Below are 20,415 nucleotides of genomic sequence, written 5' to 3'. Positions count from 1 at the left end.
TTCAGAGTTGCAAAGTGAGGGTCTACTTAAAAAATGATTATAATTGAACTTATAAGCTATTGTTTCTGACACCAGATTCTATACATACCTATAAGTATATCTCTGTTATAAAAAGTACATTTAGCAACATTCAGTACAAGCACACACAGTTTTCTGTTCTTTTATAAATACTAATCCAAAATCCAAATAAACTCTTAATCTAAAATATAAAGTTAAGGCCAGAGATTTAGCTTAGTGGTTCTGCTGTCTGCCTTGCAAGCACAAGGACCCAAGTTTGATCCCTGGTACCAAAAAAAAAAAAAAAACAAAGCAAAACAAGGCAAAAAAAAAAAAATCTGAAATATAAGGTTGTTTAATTCATTTACTTTCAAAAGAAAAGTAAAAATTAAAAACAATAGCTTGTCTTAATAACTACCTTTAAAAATAATAATATTTCTCTTAACAAAATAGTAGCCCCCTTTTCTTTTGACGCTCGAAGGACTAACCAGTACTAGCTGTGAACCAGTTTTAGAAAACAGAAATTGCTAACGTTTGGTGCCTGTTTCCTCTGTCCTCCTGTCTTCTCTGTGTTCCCTTGCTCATTCAGCCCGGATGATCACTATGGGGTAGCCCCGTGTGAGTGGCGGTCCCCTCCTTGCTCAGCCCCAAAAGGGTCTTAGGGAAGTGATCTGGAAGCCTGTGCAGGGTGGCTGAGGCCTTGCTTTATTCTGCCTCCTTTAGATATGTAAGAGCTTGTCTTTCTGTCCTATCCATAGAGTGGACCCACAAAAGAACAAAACAAATGAGAAAGTGAGATATTTTAAATGACTGTTGTGTACTAATTTTAAAATTTTAAAATTTGATTTTGACATTCTGAGCCAGTTTTTTTTGTTGTAATACATGATTAATTGATAACTACACACATTCCTTTGTGTGTGCATATGCTTATTTTTAGCTTCTTTGAAACTAGCTGAATATCATACCAGAGATTTATGTAATGAATTGTTAACTAACCTTGCTTACTATGTAGGTTTGCATGTACACCAGTGAATCATGACCCTGTAAATGTCAATATATATACCAATGACTCCAAATGACATAATTTTATTGGAACACAGAAATAGTGTGATTCAGGCCTGGAATCCCACATCTGAAACTCCAAGTGCCAAAGTATTCTGAGAACTTGTAAAGTGGAGGCAAAACCTGACCTGCACTAATATTGTGGTAAAGTCTGAGAACTAACCCAAGGTCCTTATGATCTGCGGTTATTCAGTGTTGTGCTGCAGAATGTTTTAATTAGAGTGTTGCTCGTTTCCTGATGAGGGTGTTAGGTTCTGTATGAGTTTCTGAACTCTGCAGAACCCTGACTGTGGACTGCAGCTGGTTATGAGGGTTTTAGAAAAGGAGCTATGGAGAACAAACTGCAGGCTCCTCATAAATGCTGTGCTATTACTCCAGTGGAAGTTTTTCCTCCAGAGGGTTGGTGAAGTTCTTTTTGGTTGCATAAAGTTGGTGATGCTGCAAATACCTGCATCAAATTCTTGTATTCCAGCTAAATGGTTTTTAGCACCTCCGTCCAAATTAAGGTACAGAAACTAGTTACTCATATCTTTTGCAGGATTCATGAGCAGGGCTAGCAGTTTGGTGTGCACAGAGGAGAGGGCATCGTGCTGGGCAGGATGTGTCTGGGTATCCTGTCAGATTTCTCAGAGCATGGGATCGTGAGCTTGATTGTGTAGCAGACACATGGAAGGCCCTGGTTATTCCTTTGTCCAGTCTAAAAGATAGAAATCAGACAGAAATTATCAGAATAGAAAGTGGCCTTTATTAAACCCCAGAATACACGTTCAAAGATGCTTAAATAGACACTTCAAATAGTTACATTGTAATTGAGTTTGAAAATCTCACTAGCTCTAAAGTGACAAACCATACCAATATTACATGTTTTTAATATGATCAAGATGATAAGTATTATGGAACTCCTGCTCTAGCCCTATGAAAAGATGGCTGGTGGGATGACAGAGGATCATCCTGTGGGCAGGAGGACTTAAAACCCCCCAGTGTTAGCATTCCTAGTCAAGAGGAGCAGGACAGACACTAGCATGGGAACCCTAGAGTGCCAGCATGTGTGCTGTGAGCTTTGGGGAGGAGAAGATCAGGAAAGGGCTAATGTGTCACAATCCTGTATTGCATCCTCTCCACAAAAGTTATGTTTTAAATAGGCATTTGGCTCTTTGGAGGATACAGGCTACTTAGTGTCTTACCCACTCCATTTCAATATGCAGTCTAAAAATGTATTATTTCCCCAAATTTAAAAAATGCAGACCAGAATGTGCCATTCTTTTCTTCACATACATCTAATTGGCTTCTCATTACCCTTAAACTTTGCATCATCCAACTTTTGATCTTGGTGTTGGCCTTTTAGTAGTCAGAGCCTTACCACAGCTACATCTTCTAACCCTTCCCGCCTTATATACTGAGTTAGAGCCACACTGCCTTTTGACTATCACTTGAACAGAGCCAGTATAGTCCCATTTCAGAGACGTGGTCCTTGTTGGGTCCCTTCCTTGGTATACCTTTGCCTTGGGTCATTGTGATGCTTTCTTTTTCTCATATGGTTGTTGTTTAATTTTCACCTTGTAAAAACCAGCACTTAATAGTAAATAAAATAACCTCCATTCTCATTTCACTCTTTGCAACGCTAACCCTGCTTTGCTTTCCTTTAGCACATTGTCTAATATATTTATCTATGTCCTGATTCTCACTGGGGTGGAAGACCCAGGAGGGCAGGGCTTGCTCTTCTGTACCACTGTATCTTCAGTGCCAAGAGCATAGTAGGTACTTAATAATATTTGTCGAGTCAGTTAATGAATAAATGGAGATTTTTGGTATTGTCCCTTGATGAAAACAGTAAGGGGTTTGGAGTCTTATGGGCCCTTGATTTCATTTCAGCTTTGTCACTTATTAGAAATGTGCTCTTTAGAAGGTTATTTATGGGTTCTGAGCTTCATTAGTGTATATCTAAAGCATTGCTACGTATTTACTTTTCAAAGACTAGGTGAAGATAAGAGATTATGAATGTCGTCACAGAAGATAGACTGTGCTAGATTTGCACCACCTGTATTTAGTATAACCAGGCAGTGTCCTTCTTTTGGGTAAATCACCCTGTACTGATGTAGCGAATAAAGTAACTAATCTTCAAGTAGTGTACTCTTAGGTATCAAAAGTTTATATGAAAATTTGTATGTATCAGTGCCATGTCATTATTTTGACATTTGAACAGAGATAGACTGCCAGAATTCTAGCTCATACCATTATAATCAAATAAAAACAATTCACCTAACTGAGCCTGGTGGCACACACCTCTAATGCCTCACCGTGGGAGGCTGAGGCAGGAGGATCAGATCGAAAGTTTAAGCTTAGCCTGGGTAATTTAGAGACTCAGTGAGACCCTGTCACAAAATAAATGAAAGAGGGCTGGTGATATGGCTCAGTATGAAGGCCCTGGGTTCAATTTCCAGCACTGCATAATCATAACCCCCCGATTCTCAAATAATGCTGTCTGCTCATACCTTTTGTTGCTACCTGTCAGAAGAATCCAAAGCAGCTCCAAGAATCTTTTCACTGTAAAACTTCTCAGGGTGTCAAGGCATAATTGGTGCTCAGTAAATGATAACTGTAATAATATTTTTTGTTGCATTGGAGAGCTAAGATATTGAAGTTAAGCTTTGTAATTTCTTATGTCCCACAATTCTATGTTATTCACTTGACTGTTCTCATCAGGTCTTATTTTTCAATGTATTAATAAGCACAGTGACAATTATATAATTTTTATAACAAGCATTTTGTAGACTTCTTAAAATTTTCAGTCCTTAAAGCAAGGCAATTTATTTATTGTTGTTCTTGCTGCTACTAGTCTAGTAATTTCCTCTAAGAAATACATTCTTGTCAGTTTTTCTAAAATTACTTTCTTTTTGGGCCGGGGATTTAGCTCAGTGATGCCACTGCCTGCCTCGCAAATGCAAGGTCTGGGTTCGATCCCCGGAACTGGAAAACAAAACAAAACAAAACAAAAACCCAAAACCAAAACAAAACAAAAAAAACCTTTCTTAAAATTTTTATATCCATATACAGTGGTTTCCAGTAGGAATCCCTCACCCCCAATTATTCTGTTAATCCCTTTTCATATTCATAGGAAACTAATATTTCTACATGTTATGCCTTTGGTCCTTCATTGTGGTAACCTTTGGCATAATAAGACCAGTAATCACATCAATCTAGTAGATGCACTTAGCCTGAAAATTGGCTTTGATTCAATTCTGTTTGAAAATAGCATTTTGAGAAGGAGTTGGTCTTATTTTTGGTACATTTAAGTTTTGTATGCCGTGGTTGAGTGGAGGCCAGAAAAAGAAGTTTAGAGTCTAAACAAGATAAAAAGAAAACATCATTTAAAAAAGTCTGCCGCAAAAGTATTCTGCAACTCTGCTGAATATGGTTTCCCTTGAGGCTCCTTCTCATACCTGAAAAGCTACTATATTTGCATCCTTCAAAGATGGTGCCAGTAAAAATTTTGAGTGATAGGATAAGTCTAGGGCCATTTCAAATGCCAAAAAGGAGAAAATGAACTTTGATTCTCTTTCTTATATAAAATAACACCAACAAAAACATAGCTGAACTGTACAACTTCACATCAGATCAGGTCACTATTTTGTCTTCTGTTGTGCTTGACTGAGGAAGTTGTGCATTTTCAAATTAGATTTTTCTCTTCTAGTAACCTGAAACTATGCTTATCATTGCCACTATCACCCCTAGAATGACTTCAGCATTTGTGTGTCTATTGTATTAAGTATCTGGTTATACAGAGTTTTAACCATGCCTTGTACTTGTAGAACTATGGTCTTAAGTGGACAGAAGGAGGTGTACGTGTATATCAACCCTAGTACATACAGAACATCCGGGAGTGAAAGTGGGCTGTCTAGGAATGGGAAATTTTCTTGGGCGGGGGAGAGAAAAAAAAGGATAAGAACTTGCATTACCCAAATCCTAGTTTCTATATGAAGAAAGGTCATTTTTCTTTCAGGTTATTTTCCAAGTATGGCAATATTCTTCAATTAGTAGGTAAAATGAAAATAGAATATAGCTTCTCTAAGTCCTATTCCTTCTGTATGTATACTCAATATGTATGGCTTTCATTCAGAATAGAATCTGTAAGTCTGTGAGCCAACCCTGTCTGGTCATGGTCTTGGCATTTTGCTTGTAATGTACTTTACTGATACCACCAGGTTTTTGAAGTCATTTTACATATATAAATCAAGCATACTAGATATTTTCCAAGTGTTTCTTCAAAGTAATTTATTGCATAAATAATAAATAATTTTGTATAATTTCTAAGTTTCATTTATTCCAATTAAAAATATCAGTTATCTTTCAAATAGTTTTTTTTCCTAGAATCCAGAGATATTTTGGGGAAAGGATAGAAATTATGTGGCATGTTTGTATAGAATAGTCATTCATTAATTTGTTATGAATGTTTATTGAATACCTTTATAGAATGAATAAAGTTTTTGGGAACATAGCACCTGAAATGATTTTATTTGAAATATTTATTTCTGTTACATAAACAAAAATTTGTGATTTGAGTCATTGCAATGTAGTAGTTATTTAGTGAGTTTTAGCTCTTTAAAAATCCTGATTTCTTTGTCTTTCTCAGTCAGTAAAAGAAAGTGGTTCAAGTGCTGGGGCTTTAGCTCAATGGTTCCGGTGCCTGCCTTACAAGCACAAGGGCCCAAGTTTGATCCTTGGTACCCGCCCCCAAAAGAAAGTGGATTCAATTGATGTTACATGAGTATTGAATAATCTGTACAACTTTATGTAACTTGGAAAGCTTAATCTCATTTCATTGAGAAATCCTGTAAAATTTAGACCGTTGAAAAACAAAAAACTAGTCAGTTCAAACTGAACTAGAAAACTTGCAGCACATAGAGTGACTGTGGCTCTGGATGTGGACATAGAATTGAATTTCAGTTCCACTCCTTATTAACTAAGTGTCCTTGGACAAGATACTTGGCATCTTGGTGTCTTCTAAAAAAGCAAAGATAATACTGGTCTTAATAGGATTCTTGTCAGAAAAAAGTATGTACAGCATGCAAAAATATGCAAATAACACAGCATCCAGTGTATTGCAGTTGTCACTAGAAGTGGAGTCCAGCTTGGGAATTACAGTGCAGGCAGAAACATCTCTAAGTAAAGACTTTGGCGCAGCCTAGGCTTTATCAACTCCCATAGATTCAAACTCACCTGGTGTTCCTGGTGGTAGAGTGTGGAGCTCACCTCCATCTTCTAACCACTTTGGGCAGTTGTAGGTTTGACTTTGAGTGGAGAGATGTACATGCCTCTCAGATCACAGGGCTCCTTTGAGGCTGTGCTATAGTCCCAAGAGGTGTCATTGTGGTATCGTTGCATTTTATTACAGTGAGCAAATATAGATGCGTGTCTCATACCTTTGCATGTTGAATATGATAAGCAAAATGCTAGGTTCCTGTATTCAAGTATGTGCATAGTGGAGCTTTTAGGAGTTATGAGCCAAGACTGGTTAGTCCAGGCCTTTACCAGATAAGTAGCTACCATTATAGAAATTTTAAAAATGTTTTACACTCTTCTTATTTGCAAAAAATATAAAGTTGTAAATATCCCCTTTTAGTTAAATGTTATTTCTCTCTTGTATGTGTGTGTGTGTGTGTATACACACACACATCTATATCTATCTTTCTATATATCTATTTATTTTGAAGTAAATGTGGATTCATTAGAAGTTGCAAAAGAAATACGGAGAGATCCCTGTATACCTTGCATCCAGTTTTCCCCAGATGTAATCTTAGATAAATTTAGGACAATATCAAATCCAGAAAATTGACATTGGTACAATGTGTGAATATACTTCTGTGCATTTTATCACGTGTGTAGCCACAGCCAAGATCAAGATACAGAACTATTACTTTACCACAAAGACCTCCCATAGCTAGTATTTCATAGACATATCACCTCTTCCCCAACCCTCGGCAACCATTGGTTTCTAACTCTATAATTTTGCCATTTTAAGAATGTTGTATAAATGTAATTGCATGAAATATGACCCTCTGATACTGGCTTTTTCACCTAATATAATAGTCTTAAAATCCATCCAAATTTTTGCGAGTATTAATAATTTTTCTCTTTATTGAGATGGAAGAAAGCAACAGCCACCCAGCTGGACTTCCTGAAATGGTAGCAGGAGAACTAGCAAAGCAGATGAATGAGGCTTTAGGAAACAAAAAATAATTGCAGTTTACTGAAGAGATGGTGACTGTAATGAAGGACATGGTTAGTGAATCTGGATAAGATACAGATAAAAAACAATAGAGCTCGTGGCTTCAGAGGGTGTCTTGATTTCAGCCTGATGAAACCTTGAGCAGAAAACCAGTTAACATATTGGACTTCTGACCATTCAAACCAGGAAATAATACATTTATGTTGTTTTAAGCAATTAAGTTTGTGGTAACTTGTTATGTTGTAGTACAGATTTTAGTATCCTGAGGTGGGGTGCTGCTTTTGTGTTTATATGTAGGTGGAGATTTTGAGTATTGAAGCGTTTGCTTTGGAACGTAGGGCTTCCAGGCTCTGTACCTTAGCACATTTTCTTCTGGATATGGAGGCCTCCTGGAGTTCTACCTTTCATTTTTCTGACTCTAGGTAGTCACTTCTTGTTCTCTCTAGGGGCAAACATAGATGCCAAGCCCTCCCCAGCCCCAGCGGGAATCCCAGCTAGCTCAGTTGCTTCCAGTGCCCTTTTCTGGCCAGTCACCTGATGAACATTTTTGATGATACACTCCTAGTATTGAGCCAGCATCCACAATATATGCATATTTATTCCTTAACTTATATAGAGGTATTATTGTTAGATAAACTGTAGCATAAAATGGAAAAATAGAAAAATTTAAAAGATATGATTGTAAATTTTTAAGAGATGAGAAATGTTTAAGCTTCAGGCCCACCTGCAGTTTGTCCCTCTATTGTAGCTGTGTTCCTTTGTTTTGGGTAGGGTTTCACTGAAGTCTTGTTGCTTCTGTTTTCTATTTCTTATTGATTCCTCAGTGTTCTTCACTGACGGCATTCTTTTATGCACACACATACACACATGTGCATACAGTTTCACATGGCAGAACATGTGACAGCAAGAAAGTGAAGAGCATTGTGTTGTCTTGCTATATGCTTTCTTATACACATTTGTACTGGATTGGAATGTCAAGGTGAAACAAGTGCTATTTGTGGTCAGGGCCAGAGCACACACATCAAATGAGTTTAATTCCAGATTTTCAATGAATTTGATGGGTCACAGCTGCTCTTGATGGACAGCTAGTCCCTTTAAGTCTCATTCCCTACTATAGCCCTACATTTATAAAATTGTATACAAATGGAATGAAATTAAGTCTACTAAATGAAAAACTTTATCAGAATGATTTTTGATAACAAACAAAATAACTAATTGTCCTTTAATTCCAGGTGCCAACAAATAAATTTGATAGTAAAAATTACAACCATGTTGGGATGTGAGACTTTGTTCCTTAGAAATGACATCATAAATGGAGTACTAACTCTTTAACCTTCAATGAGAAATTTTGTTGCAGCAAATTTCTATTCATTAGATTAAAATATTTTTTCTGAAAGGATTTTATTACATTAACTATGTATTGAAGATACCTAATAGTAAACTATTTTACATTATGTGTAATACATATCCTTATTTATGAATTAAATAATAATTTTCCTAATTTGATAATAGTATCACAGCTAAAATGTACCTGGTGAGTGCTTACTAGTTACCATGTACTTTAAGGTCTTTTCATATATTAATACTCTACACAAAAACCTTTAAAAGATAGGAATTATTATTCCCATTTTATGGAAATCTATTATATTTTGCATTTTTTTGATATATGTGGCGTTATCTGTTTCACCTGTCTTTAAATAATACATAGAAATGACATATGTTTATAATTCATGAATTAAAGTGAAATGTCAGAGGTTTTTCTTCCCAATTATTTACTGAACAATGTAGATAAAAGATCTATTATTTTTGCAAATAGGCCTTATGATATTTCACCGATTTTTCCTCCCTCTCCTCAGTGATCCCATTTTCCCTGATGTGCACATTTGAAGTTAGTCTAAACTACCACATAGTATGTGTGTGATGTACAGAATTTTGTATGGGTTCTCTCATCGTGTTACTACCAGTTATAAACACTAAGTTTAGCTGCAAAAAGTTGTTTTTATCCAGAAATTCTCTTTTGTTCTATTTCTCTTATAACTAAGTAGGACAGAATGTGATGCAAATCTCTGGGTCCACAGATGACACAGGAAATTCTCAAATTGTGGGCATGCTGGACACAATCTCCTGCTGTTCGGCCATTGTTTCCTAGCATAAAACAACGTGGTGTTTTAATACAGGAGCAGGGTATGTTGTAAGGGTTAGATGTTGGGATGTTTATACAAAGTTATAGATGTTTACTCTGTTTTCTCATCCCTTCAGTTGATTGACACTGTTATTTCCATTTCTTCTGCCAATTTAGTACATTTCTTCTGTGTAGGTTGAATCATTTTTTAATACTGGAAGTTAAGGTTATTTTTCAAAGGCTCTGTGGTATCTCTGATACTATTTAATGACATTCCTCCACACCTTCCAGTTATATATAAGGTTTTCATATAGAAGAGAATATAGTAACGTAATTTTGGTGTTAGTACCATAAAACCTGCTTTCTAGATAAGTCCTTAAACTTTGCTGCTCTGAAAAACACAGTGTTAGCACAAAATTACTTTAGTCTCTCAAATAAAATACTGCTCTAAAAGATTTAAATGTTTGAGTTTCTAATCCTAAGCAGAATTGGGTTATATTCTTTTTAGCATTATAAGGAAGTAATATATGGCTTCTCTTAATTCTACTGAATATTATAATTTAGTTGTAAAAAGTAGAACATGGAAGAAGCCAAAATACTTATACTTTTGTTCCATCTACCATATAATACTTCTGACATTACTTCTCAAAAAGTAATTTGTTTCTTAAAAGATATTTGAAAGGAAATATTTATTCCTTTTAGAATATCATGTGTATGAGAACTCAGGAAATGAGTTTATATAAATTTAGGAAATAGGATAACTTCTTTTTTTTTTTTGGTACCAGGGATTGAACTCAGGTCCTTGTGCTTGCAAGGCAGGCCACCAAACTGCTGAGCTAAATCCCCGGCCCCAGGATAACTTTTAAAATGTTGAACAGTTTCATCCTAAAATATTAAAGGCCAATTATTTCATGACTTACAGTGAAATATTAATCCAGGAGCCTAATACTGATAGAACAGCATTTCTTTTTTTCATTTAAGAAGCACTTTTGCATGCTGGGGATTTAGTTCAGTGGTTCTGCCGCCTACCTCGCAAGTGCAAGGTCCTGAGTTCAATCCTCAGTACCTCCTCCACAAAAAGAAGCACTTTTGCATATTTTAAGCAAAATATGCAATGAATACATTTTAGGTCCTTAAGTAACGTGTGTGTGTGTGTGTGTGTGTGTGTGTGTGTGTGTGTTTGTGTGTATCACCTATCACAGATTATCTCATTAAGATTTTATTGGAGAAATTAAAAATAGAACAGTAGTAATACTACAATGAAATTTAGTATTGTAATTTTTAATAGAGCTTTCTTATATTAGATGCAATATAGTTGAAGAGTTAAGGGAAAGGCTTTTGCATTAGATATATGATAGTACCTCAGTTCACAAACTTTTGTTCTACGATTTTGGAAAAGATGACCACATTAGTGTCTGTGTGAGAAAGATGGCCATGGTTGTGTTTTTACCTGATGCAGAGTTTATAAACAAAAACAAAATGTTGGAAACAATTTGGTTTGCAAGCCAACGCATTCATGAACCAAGGTACCTACACTTGCATTTGATTCCTGACCACCATTTGAGTAATTATGACCCTGGACAAATCTGTATGATTTACTTGGAAATACTAATACCTACACTATATGGTTACTGTAACAATGAGTGAAATAAAGCATATATTATGCTTACATGGGTCCCAGGATGCAACAAATGTCTAATAAATATTAGCTTTTAATTATCTGAGCTTCAGAACAATTTTGGAAGTAAGCAAGAAAATGATTCTTTCCTAGTTGGGGTGTAGAGGGAGAAGATGGGGGCTCAGAGAGATTCTGTGACATGACCCAACAACATAAAGCTAAATACATGGCACAGTGAACAACAGAAAAACAAGACTTGGGATTCCTGATTCAGTATCTCAGTAGAGAAGATAAATTAATTTATAAGAATGGAGAGAAATTGGACATAGGAAGAAATAGATATGATCTCATAGTTTGATTTTTGCATACTTTTGAGATCTTTGGAGTCAAAGTATGGTAAGGCAGGACACATGGGATGTGCCTGGAAATGAGGTTGTGCCATACTTATTTAGTGTTGGGTAACAGAATTCACAAGTTTTTGATCTTTTCAATGTTTTATTCATTAATTCATTCTTCAAAATAGTCACTCAGTTTTCCATTCAAACCAGTATTCACTGTGGCCACTATCATCACTTACAATATAGAAACATGGAGGTTCAGTATCTGACCTTACGGAGTTTCTCGGTCTAGTAAAGAAGATAATTGTATAAATGAATAAATTTCTGTCAAAGGAGTAAATGCAATAGTACAAGCAGGCATGAGGGATCCACAAAGAAATAGGATAGAAGTTAACACTGCTTTTGTTTTTCTGTGAAGAGGATTCTTGACAGAGATGGTGTTTGATTTGTTTTTTAAAGAACAATTAGGAATTTACAAGAAGATTCTTAATAGAGATAGTATTCAATATTTTTAAAAAAAGAGCAAATAGAAATTTCCTAGGTGAAAAGCTCTGAATTTTCTTCTCTTACTTACAAATAATGAATTTACTTATATTTCTTAGACACTTTTACACTGCTTCGTATCCTTTGTTAGCGTGCATTTAGAGTTGCTCTGACACCTGGTTTCTCAAAGCTTTCCCCACTTCACCTTCAGATCGAATGTGATTTGAAATCCTCTTCCATTGTACAAAGATTATCTACTGTAGTACAGAGATGTGACTCAAGCGGGAATATTTCTTTCCTGGAAAAATATAAAATGATTTTTGAAAGTATCTTTGAAATGTTTGAATTTACCTTGATACATTTGAGGTATTTTTGAAAGACTCTTAAAAAAAAAAACATAATATTACATCCCTTGGGCTTAAAATTCACTACCGGTTACTTTATTTATTTATTTATTGGTACCAGGGATCAAACTCTGGTCCTTGTGCTTGTGAGGCAGGTGCCAGAACCACTGAGCTAAATCCCTGGCCCAATTTCAGGTTACTTTAGAAGAAGAGGTCTGTAAAATCTGGTTAAACTTTATACGGAGATTCACCAGTCCCCTAAATAGTCTATTATTAAGGGGAAATAATAAGTCACTAACATTTGTTATGTGAGGCCATTCTTATGTTAAATGAATAAACACAGGTATGTTTTTCTTTGAATAGAAAAATCAAATTATTCACTAGAAAGATAGAAAATTATTTTAACTGTTTTATTTCAACACATTTGTTTTTTAGAAGGATTGGAAATTTTACTAACTCAGCTCTTTTTGAAATATCTTATTTTTATATCCACGTGTCGCATCTCTCTTAAGATTGAAATTTGGGTCAAATTACACCTTGACTTTAACTTTACTACAAAAAAATAACTGTGCCATTTAAAAAAATGCATTATGAATTTTAAGCACAATAAATAGATCAAAGTACATCTTATTTAAATAAACTCTGGAATAAAGTCTCAATTATTTTCCCCCAAACTTTCTTAAAATAGTTTTCAATAAAAAATATGAGGCTTAGCTTTATTAATTTCAAGAGAGATAAAAAGTTGTTTATTTTTAAATTTTAATGATTTTGCTTTCAAATTATGGAAATTCTCCTTTGGGGACAGCTTTATTTGAATTGTATGTGACATTATTTTTATTTCTTAAGGCTATGATTAAAAGTTTCATGGATGTCTACCAGCTTGCAAGTGCTAGAATTGCTACATTAGAAAAAGAAATGACATCTCATCGAAGTCACATTGCAACCTTGAAATCAGAGCTGCACACAGCTTGTTTACGTGAAAATGAAAGTTTACAATCAGTAAGTCTTTGTATAGCAATTTTTTTTGTTGTTGTTGTTTTTTACTTTGGATCTTGGCTCACGTTTATATTTATGTTTCTGTTGCTCATGAGATCACTTGCCAATATGTATAATTTAGGGTAAATGATCAATCAAGCAACAAAACTAATGTGGAGAAAATTTTGAAGGAAGAAAAGCAATTAATTTTTCCATTGTATCATGTATAAAGATGTGCATATTGTTATCAGTGCTGAAACACTACATCAAGATTCCTTTGTGTTTGGCAGTGCAGCTGACAGTTGTATTTGGCAGTATGCATAGTTAAAGCTTGCAACTGTCTGAAGAGTCAGTGTGTCCCATTAAGACAGAATATTATTAATTATGCGTATAACCAAAATGGTAATTAGAACATGTGATTATTCTCAGTAGAAAAGTAGACTTATCCATAATACATGCCTAGCTAAAGATTCATGTTGTGATTCATCTATATGATTAAAATTCAGTTTCAGCATTCATATTATGTCTTAAAATTTTAGCCCATCATGAAATCTGGACTCATTTAAGACTAAAAATAATTTTCACACTTGAATTATGTTTGGGGAATTTTTAAAAATTAAAATATTTGTGTATAAAGGAATGAAATAAACATTTAAACTTTTTTCTCAGAAGGCACATACATCAACAGTGAGAATCAGAGGGTTACCAATAATTAGAATGTTTCTTTTCCATTTTTGGTTTGATTACAGCAGATCAGGGTAACTTGTAATGAAAATCAGTATCATTTTGCCCTTCAGTTGTTGACTCATTTCAGATGGTAATGTCCAGAAGAAAGGCTTAGCCTTAGATACACAGCCTGGTTTGGTGCTTCACTGCCTTAAGATCTTAGCTCAGATGTCAGCATCCCAACGAAACCTTTGTGACTGTAGAAGTTAAGATTGCAGCAGCTACTTCAGAAATGCTTTATCTCCCCGGGTATCTCTTTTGCCTCATGTTGGCTATCTGTCTTCCACTTCCCTCACTTTATTATTTTCTCTAGCACATCATCAACTGATATATGATTTGCTCATTGTCTATTTGCTCCCCACCCCCAATAGAATACCAGTTAAATCCACATGGACAATTTTGAGTATTTTCTTCACTGCTACAAAGGTGCTCTAGTGCCAAGAGCAGTGTGGACCACAGTTGGTGCCCAGCAAATATTTACTGAATTAAAAATACCAGTCTTTAATCTAATAAATTAAAAATAAGTTGTATGAGTTCTGAGACGTGAGTTTAGTTTTTAAAATGATTTCTTAACAAGAAATCATAATATTTAGACCTCCATCAAGAAAAATTAAATTGAAGAGAAAACTTTGAAGAATAACTTAGAATAACATAGAAGTTATTCTAGCTTCTATGAAAAATATTCGCATTTCTTCCTTGTAATTCTCTGATCCCATTGGTCAATTTTACATTATGTTGCTTATATTTTGTCAGCATTGTTGGGTTGTACTTTTGTTAATTGTTTGTTACTGTTATCCATATAAAATGATTATTTGTGTTTTAAGGAAGGTAAAGCTTGATAAAGGGAAATTGTTTCTCCATGTGTTCAAAAAATTTTACCAGTTATGTTACTGTCTTAATGAAAGTATGCTTAGTATATTCACCAACAGAACAAAGCTCTACTTCCCTACCTTTTTTCTGTCTTGAGCATATCTCTAGGGTATGCTTATCCTCTTATCTGTAAGAGGTGGTTCTCTCTGCCAGTAACTCTCAAGAGGGTACGTGTGTCATGTGAAAAATTCCCTCTGATGATTCCAACGTATCCTCCTAGAGGAAGACCGCCCAGCTCTATGTTTATACCCAATGCATGCTCTCCTATATTTTCCCTTAGTTGAGGATCACTATTTCTAAAGCAGTAATTTGTGTGATAAATTTTTATTTCAAAACATATTTATATGCATTTCTAACTCAACTTTGCAAACCTCTCTGAGGGAGGTAGAAGAGCCGGCTTTTATTTTTATATTTCATGGATGAGAGGCAGAGTTGTTTGGTGGATGTAAATGTAGGCTTGTATCTATTATGAATACGATCAAATGTAAATACCATACAATCTAGCAGAATTATTAAAAATACAGGATTGGGCCAGGGATTTAGCTCAGTGGTTCTGCCACCTGCCTTGCAAGTACAAGGACCTGAGTTCGATCTCTGGTACCAAAACAAAAAAAAATAGGATTATTTTTTCTTATACAGCAAGAAGACTGAAAGCATGGTAAGTGATTATTGCCATTGATTTAGTGGCTTAACTTTTAATGCAGTTTCTCTGCTACTCTTTCATTGTTACAAGACAGCAGCCCAGGTGTCAGATTTTCATATCCATTCAAGTCTGAAGGATGGATGACCCTACATTATCTAATGTGTAAATACCTTCCATGTATTTATGTCCATGCCATGGAAGGCTTTCTACCCATTAAAAAAGACTTCAGGGCCAGGGACTTAGCTCAGTGGTTCCACTGCCTGCTTTGCAAGTGCAAGGACCCAAGTTCGATCACCCGTACCCCCCCGCAAAAGACTTCTAATATATTTAAATGTTTACATATTTATAAAGAAGAGAAAGTCATCCAGAGAAGCTCTAAACAAATTTCTATTTTTGTTCAAAAAGCCAGAAGGCGGTTATGTGTTCACCCATACTTACAATGACTCAAGGGACAAGGGAATTAGAAATGAATGCATATGGGCTTCACTAATTAATATTGTGTGCTATAAAACTCATTCTAATTTCAGTTCTGTCATTTGCTAACCATATGGCTGAGATCTAAGAAGGATTTTTATTTCTAAAACAGGGAGAATGATACAATTATTTAATAGAGATGTTGGGAGGTCTAGTGAGAAGTGTTAAAATGCTTTGGACTTTGCTTGGTACATACTGAATAAAAGAAAAAGAGTATCCATCATTTAAATCACTCTTATCTTGATAGAAAGTAATTGGGTTGTATTTTCACAGGAAACAATTGTTTACTTTTTTTGCTACTTTAAATAATCTTTATTCTTGGGCTTTGGAAAATAACTTTCAACATTTAAGAAATTTATTTAGAGAAATTTTATTAGAAATGATTACTGACTTTTATCAGCTTACACACCTAAAATTTTCAGCTATAAACTTTTATCATTTTGTTCTGTTTCCTCCAGTAACATTAATCACGTAACTCCTCCTTTTCATCACCATCAATGACTCAGTCTGTGTCCTATCCATGGCCTTTCTCTCCTTACACTGATGCAGTTTGTTCCTAAATCTAATATATAGTTTTAATGCAATCACAGTCAAAACATATTTCTCACAAAACTAGAGAAAACCATCCCAAAATTCATATGGAACCAAAAGAGACCTGGTATATTAAAAGCAGTTTTGGGCAACAAGTGAAAAGCAAGAACATCCCAATCTCAGATTGCAAGTTATATTGCAGAGGACTTCCATGAAGATGACAGAGCAGTAAACAGCAACAAATCAGCCTCTCCAAGATTTGGATTCCAGACACTGGAAAATAAAAAATTGGGGAAGAAAAGGAGGAGAAAAGTGGATCCCTGGGCCCAGGAAGGATCTAGGAAAATTGGACCTACAGAGAAATTGAAGAGACAGATCTCAGCATAGGAAATGGAAGGGGCATTCCACACTTTCTCCCTGGCTCCTGGCTTATGATATGAGAAAGGAAGATCAAATCTACAGAGACACAGTGAGATTGGGGGACTTCAGAGAACTTCAGGAGAAGCACAGGGGAATAGAGCAATGGATGCTGCAATATCTGGTGAGTGACTCCAGTCTAAGTTACTCCCCTATCTCCTGGAAAGGTACTTGGTCAGACACCATTTTAGGGAGGGGCCAACTGAATCCAGGACTCAGAGCAGCCACTGGTTGCCTTCTGCTCAGGTCTCCCAGTGTTAAACTCCCAACTTCCTGGGTGAGAGATGTAGGAGATGTCCATAGTCAAGGAGCTGTGCTTAGGCTGGCATGAGATATTTGGAGTGTTATAAAATCAGCAACTTAGGTCGCACCACCCCAGTGATCAGAGGCCAAGTTCAACCTGAATTTCTGTGGATTTGAAAGTCTCAGAAACAGCACTGCACCCTAATCCTATCATGGGCTTGCTGGGATTATCTAGCATGGATCTGGGCTCTGACTGCCTCCCTTGGGTTCCATCAAGAGGAGTCATGCCTTGAATTAGACACTACTACAGAACTGTAGACCCCAGAAGATAACCACAGGCTTGAAATCTTAGAGACATTTCATTTTTCTTTATGCTTTTGCAATTTTTTGTTGTTATTTTGATTGCTTGTGTTTATTTTTTCTGTGTGTGTGTGTAAGGTGAACATTGGTTTTTAGCCTTTTGTTTTGTTTTGCTCTTGTTTTTGTTTTCTCTTTCCATCTCTCCTCTCTTCTTCACTAGTTTCCCAAGGCTTAGATAGTCTTTGTCTTTCAGCCTTGTTTCTAATTTCTTTTTCTTCTATCATTTGTTTCTTTTTTCCTCTATTCTTTTTAAAATTTTCTCCCGTTAGGGTTAAATTGCTCTATTGAGTGCATATTTACTATATATAATTTTCTGATATGTCTTAGATTTTGCTATATAACTATAAATATTGTATCCAGAGTTAAAGGTGGCAAATTATTAGTTATCAGTCTGTCATGTTCTAGTCTATGTTCGATGCTATTGTTATCACTGATTGTTCTAATTTAGCCAAGTTGAAAGAGATCTGTGACCAATTGATTTCCCTTGTATGCCAATACCTAGATTGTCTGGGATTATAAACACTATTATAGTCCAGTACCAAAGAACTGGATGCAAGGCCAAAAAGGCTGCAATCTTTCATTCCTAATAAACAAAAGAGGTAGGATCTGGGGACAAATTGACTTAAAGGCCAAAAGTTAGCTATACTTAGAAGACATCTCAGAAAAGTAGTCATTTCCTTAAGAAGTCTTGAAACTAGTAATAAAGCTACTATAAGCAATTTACAAGCCTCCATGTAGAAAACAAATACGAATAAAAACAAACAAAGGATAGAAAGTGAGAAAACATGGAAGCAAGATGCTGCCCAATACCCCCAACTTGCCCAAGACAAATCCAAGGGGCTTTGAGGTAGAAGAAATCAAAAGCCACCCAATTGAACTTTCTTAAATGGTAGCAGTGGAAATAACAAAACATATGAAGAAGTCTCTTGACAGAAACAAAACAAAAATAATTACACAGATATAACTAAAGAGATGATGACCAAAATGAAGGAAATAGTGAATCTAGAGTAGATAGCGATAAAAAATAAAGGAACTTAATACCCAGCAGAGTTAACCAATTTGAAGTTAGAATACAAGATGTAGAAGAAAGGGTTGAGGTTAGCAGTCACAAATGAAAGACTTCTTTTGTTTGTTTGTGTTTTTGTTTGTTTTGGTACCAGGGATTGAACTCGGATCCTTGTGCTTGCAAGGCAGGCAGCGGAACCACTAAGCTAAATCTCCAGCCCTCGAAAGACTTCTTAAAAATAGTAAGGGAACACAAAAAAATTAACCCAACAGCTGCTAGGCAATGCACAGAAGACTATTATGATTAACTGAAATCGATAAAAAACCAGAAGATAGCACAAAGAGCATTAAAAAAAAAAATCTGTTCAGAGAAGTAAGTAATACCAGAAAACTTTGCAACCAGAAATTTGACATATAGATAAGTGAGACATTTAGAATTCCAAATAGTCACGATGCATATGATAGTTAAAATTCCACAAATTCAACATAAGAACAGATGTTAAAATCTGTTAGAGTAAAGAAACAAATTACCTGTAAAAGAAAGCCCATCAGAAGCACAGCAGAATTCTCAGTACAAACCCTTAAGTGAAGAAGAGCTTGGAGCGAAGTATTTCTAGCTGTAAAGGAAAACAATCTTCTGTCCAGATTGATGTACCCTGCAAACTATCTTTCAAAGTTGATGGAAAAAATAAGATACTTCCATAATAAAGAGTGCCAGAAGAAATTCATGACCACCAAACTAGCACTCCAGAAAGTTCTGAACGATATTCTAGAAAAAGATAACAAATTTCCAAGAATTCCAATAGAATGAATTCATTAGGCAAGGCAAGCAATTAAATAAAACGTAAAGAAAGAGAATCAACAACATGAAAATAATATAATGGAAAGGATAAGTCAATACCTATGAGTTTTAACCATCAATATGTATAATTTCAATTAATGAATTAAAAGAAAGACTGACAGAATGGATCAAGAAACAAGATCCTATGGTGTGCTGCATACAGGAAACACATTTAACTCAAAATGAAATTCATAGACTGAAAGTCAAAGGATGGAAAACAATATGCCATGCAACAAGAGAAAAAGAAAGGATAGCTATATTATTTGTAGACAAAGTGGATTTTAAACCAAGACTGATCAGAAGAGACAAAGAAAGTCACTATATTCTTTCTAAGGGAACAACCCAACAGGAAGAGATAACAATCATAAAAAAATATATGCTCCAAATACCAGCACACCAAACTATAGAAAATGGATATGAAAAATTAGAGAAGCACTAATATAGTTAAAATGGGGAACCTCATTAACACACTGTCACAAACAGATCAACTAGACAAACAAAACAAAACAAAACAAAAACCAAAAACCAACAACCTAAAAAAACCCACAACAAAACAAAACCAAATAGCTGAACCAAACCTTTGAACAAATGTACTTAGTCGATATGAAGAATGTTCCATCCCATATCAGCAGTGTACACATTCTTCTCAAGAGGTCTCAGGACTTTCCCCAAAATATACCACATACTAGCTCACAGAACATGCTTAAGTAAATGCAAAGGAGTTGAAATTATCCCATGCATGTTATCAGACCACAGTGCTATAAAATTGGAAATCACTTGCAAAAGAAACTACAAAAACTGCATATTAAAATTAAATAACACCCTCCTGAACAACCATTGGGTCACAGTTGAAATTAAAGATGAAATTAGAGAGTTTGTACAATTAAATTATAATGCCAGTACAACTTAATGGAACACACTGAAAGCAGTCCTATGAGGGAAATTTATACTGGTGAATACCCATGTCAGAAAAACAGAGCAAGCTCAAACAATCTCAACATATTGAGCTTCAAGGTTCTAGAAAGAGAAGAGCAAGTTAAACCCAAAATTTGTGCAAGGAAGGAAAAGCAGAAAAGATCAGAGCAGAAATAAATGGAATTGAGTCTAAGAAAACAACACAAAGAATCAACAGATCGAAGA

General features: G+C 35.3%; 1 protein-coding gene across 11 annotated transcripts in view; it reads left to right on the top strand.

The window, feature by feature from the left end:
* Positions 1–20,415, top strand: part of Ccdc171 (coiled-coil domain containing 171) — a 339,562-nt gene that overhangs the window by 232,899 nt on the left and 86,248 nt on the right. For 10 of the 11 annotated variants that reach the window (XR_781535.1, XR_781536.2, XR_781534.1 and 7 more), the window contains one exon: positions 13,037–13,189. Coding sequence is in view for 7 of the 11 variants with exons in the window: in XM_010630948.3 (XP_010629250.1) it covers positions 13,037–13,189 (153 nt within the window). In the remaining 4 variants the exon portion in view is untranslated. Of the gene's footprint in view, positions 1–13,036; positions 13,190–20,415 lie in introns of those variants that run through there. The other variant, XM_010630949.1, reaches the window with a different exon arrangement.

The sequence above is a fragment of the Fukomys damarensis genome, unplaced genomic scaffold (genome assembly GCF_012274545.1).
Source record: "Fukomys damarensis isolate Sample0158 unplaced genomic scaffold, DMR_v1.0_HiC HiC_scaffold_31, whole genome shotgun sequence".
NCBI classification, from domain to species: Eukaryota; Metazoa; Chordata; class Mammalia; order Rodentia; family Bathyergidae; genus Fukomys; species Fukomys damarensis.
The sequence above is the reverse complement of the archived record's forward strand: the minus strand, read 5'-3'. Positions and strand labels throughout refer to the sequence as shown.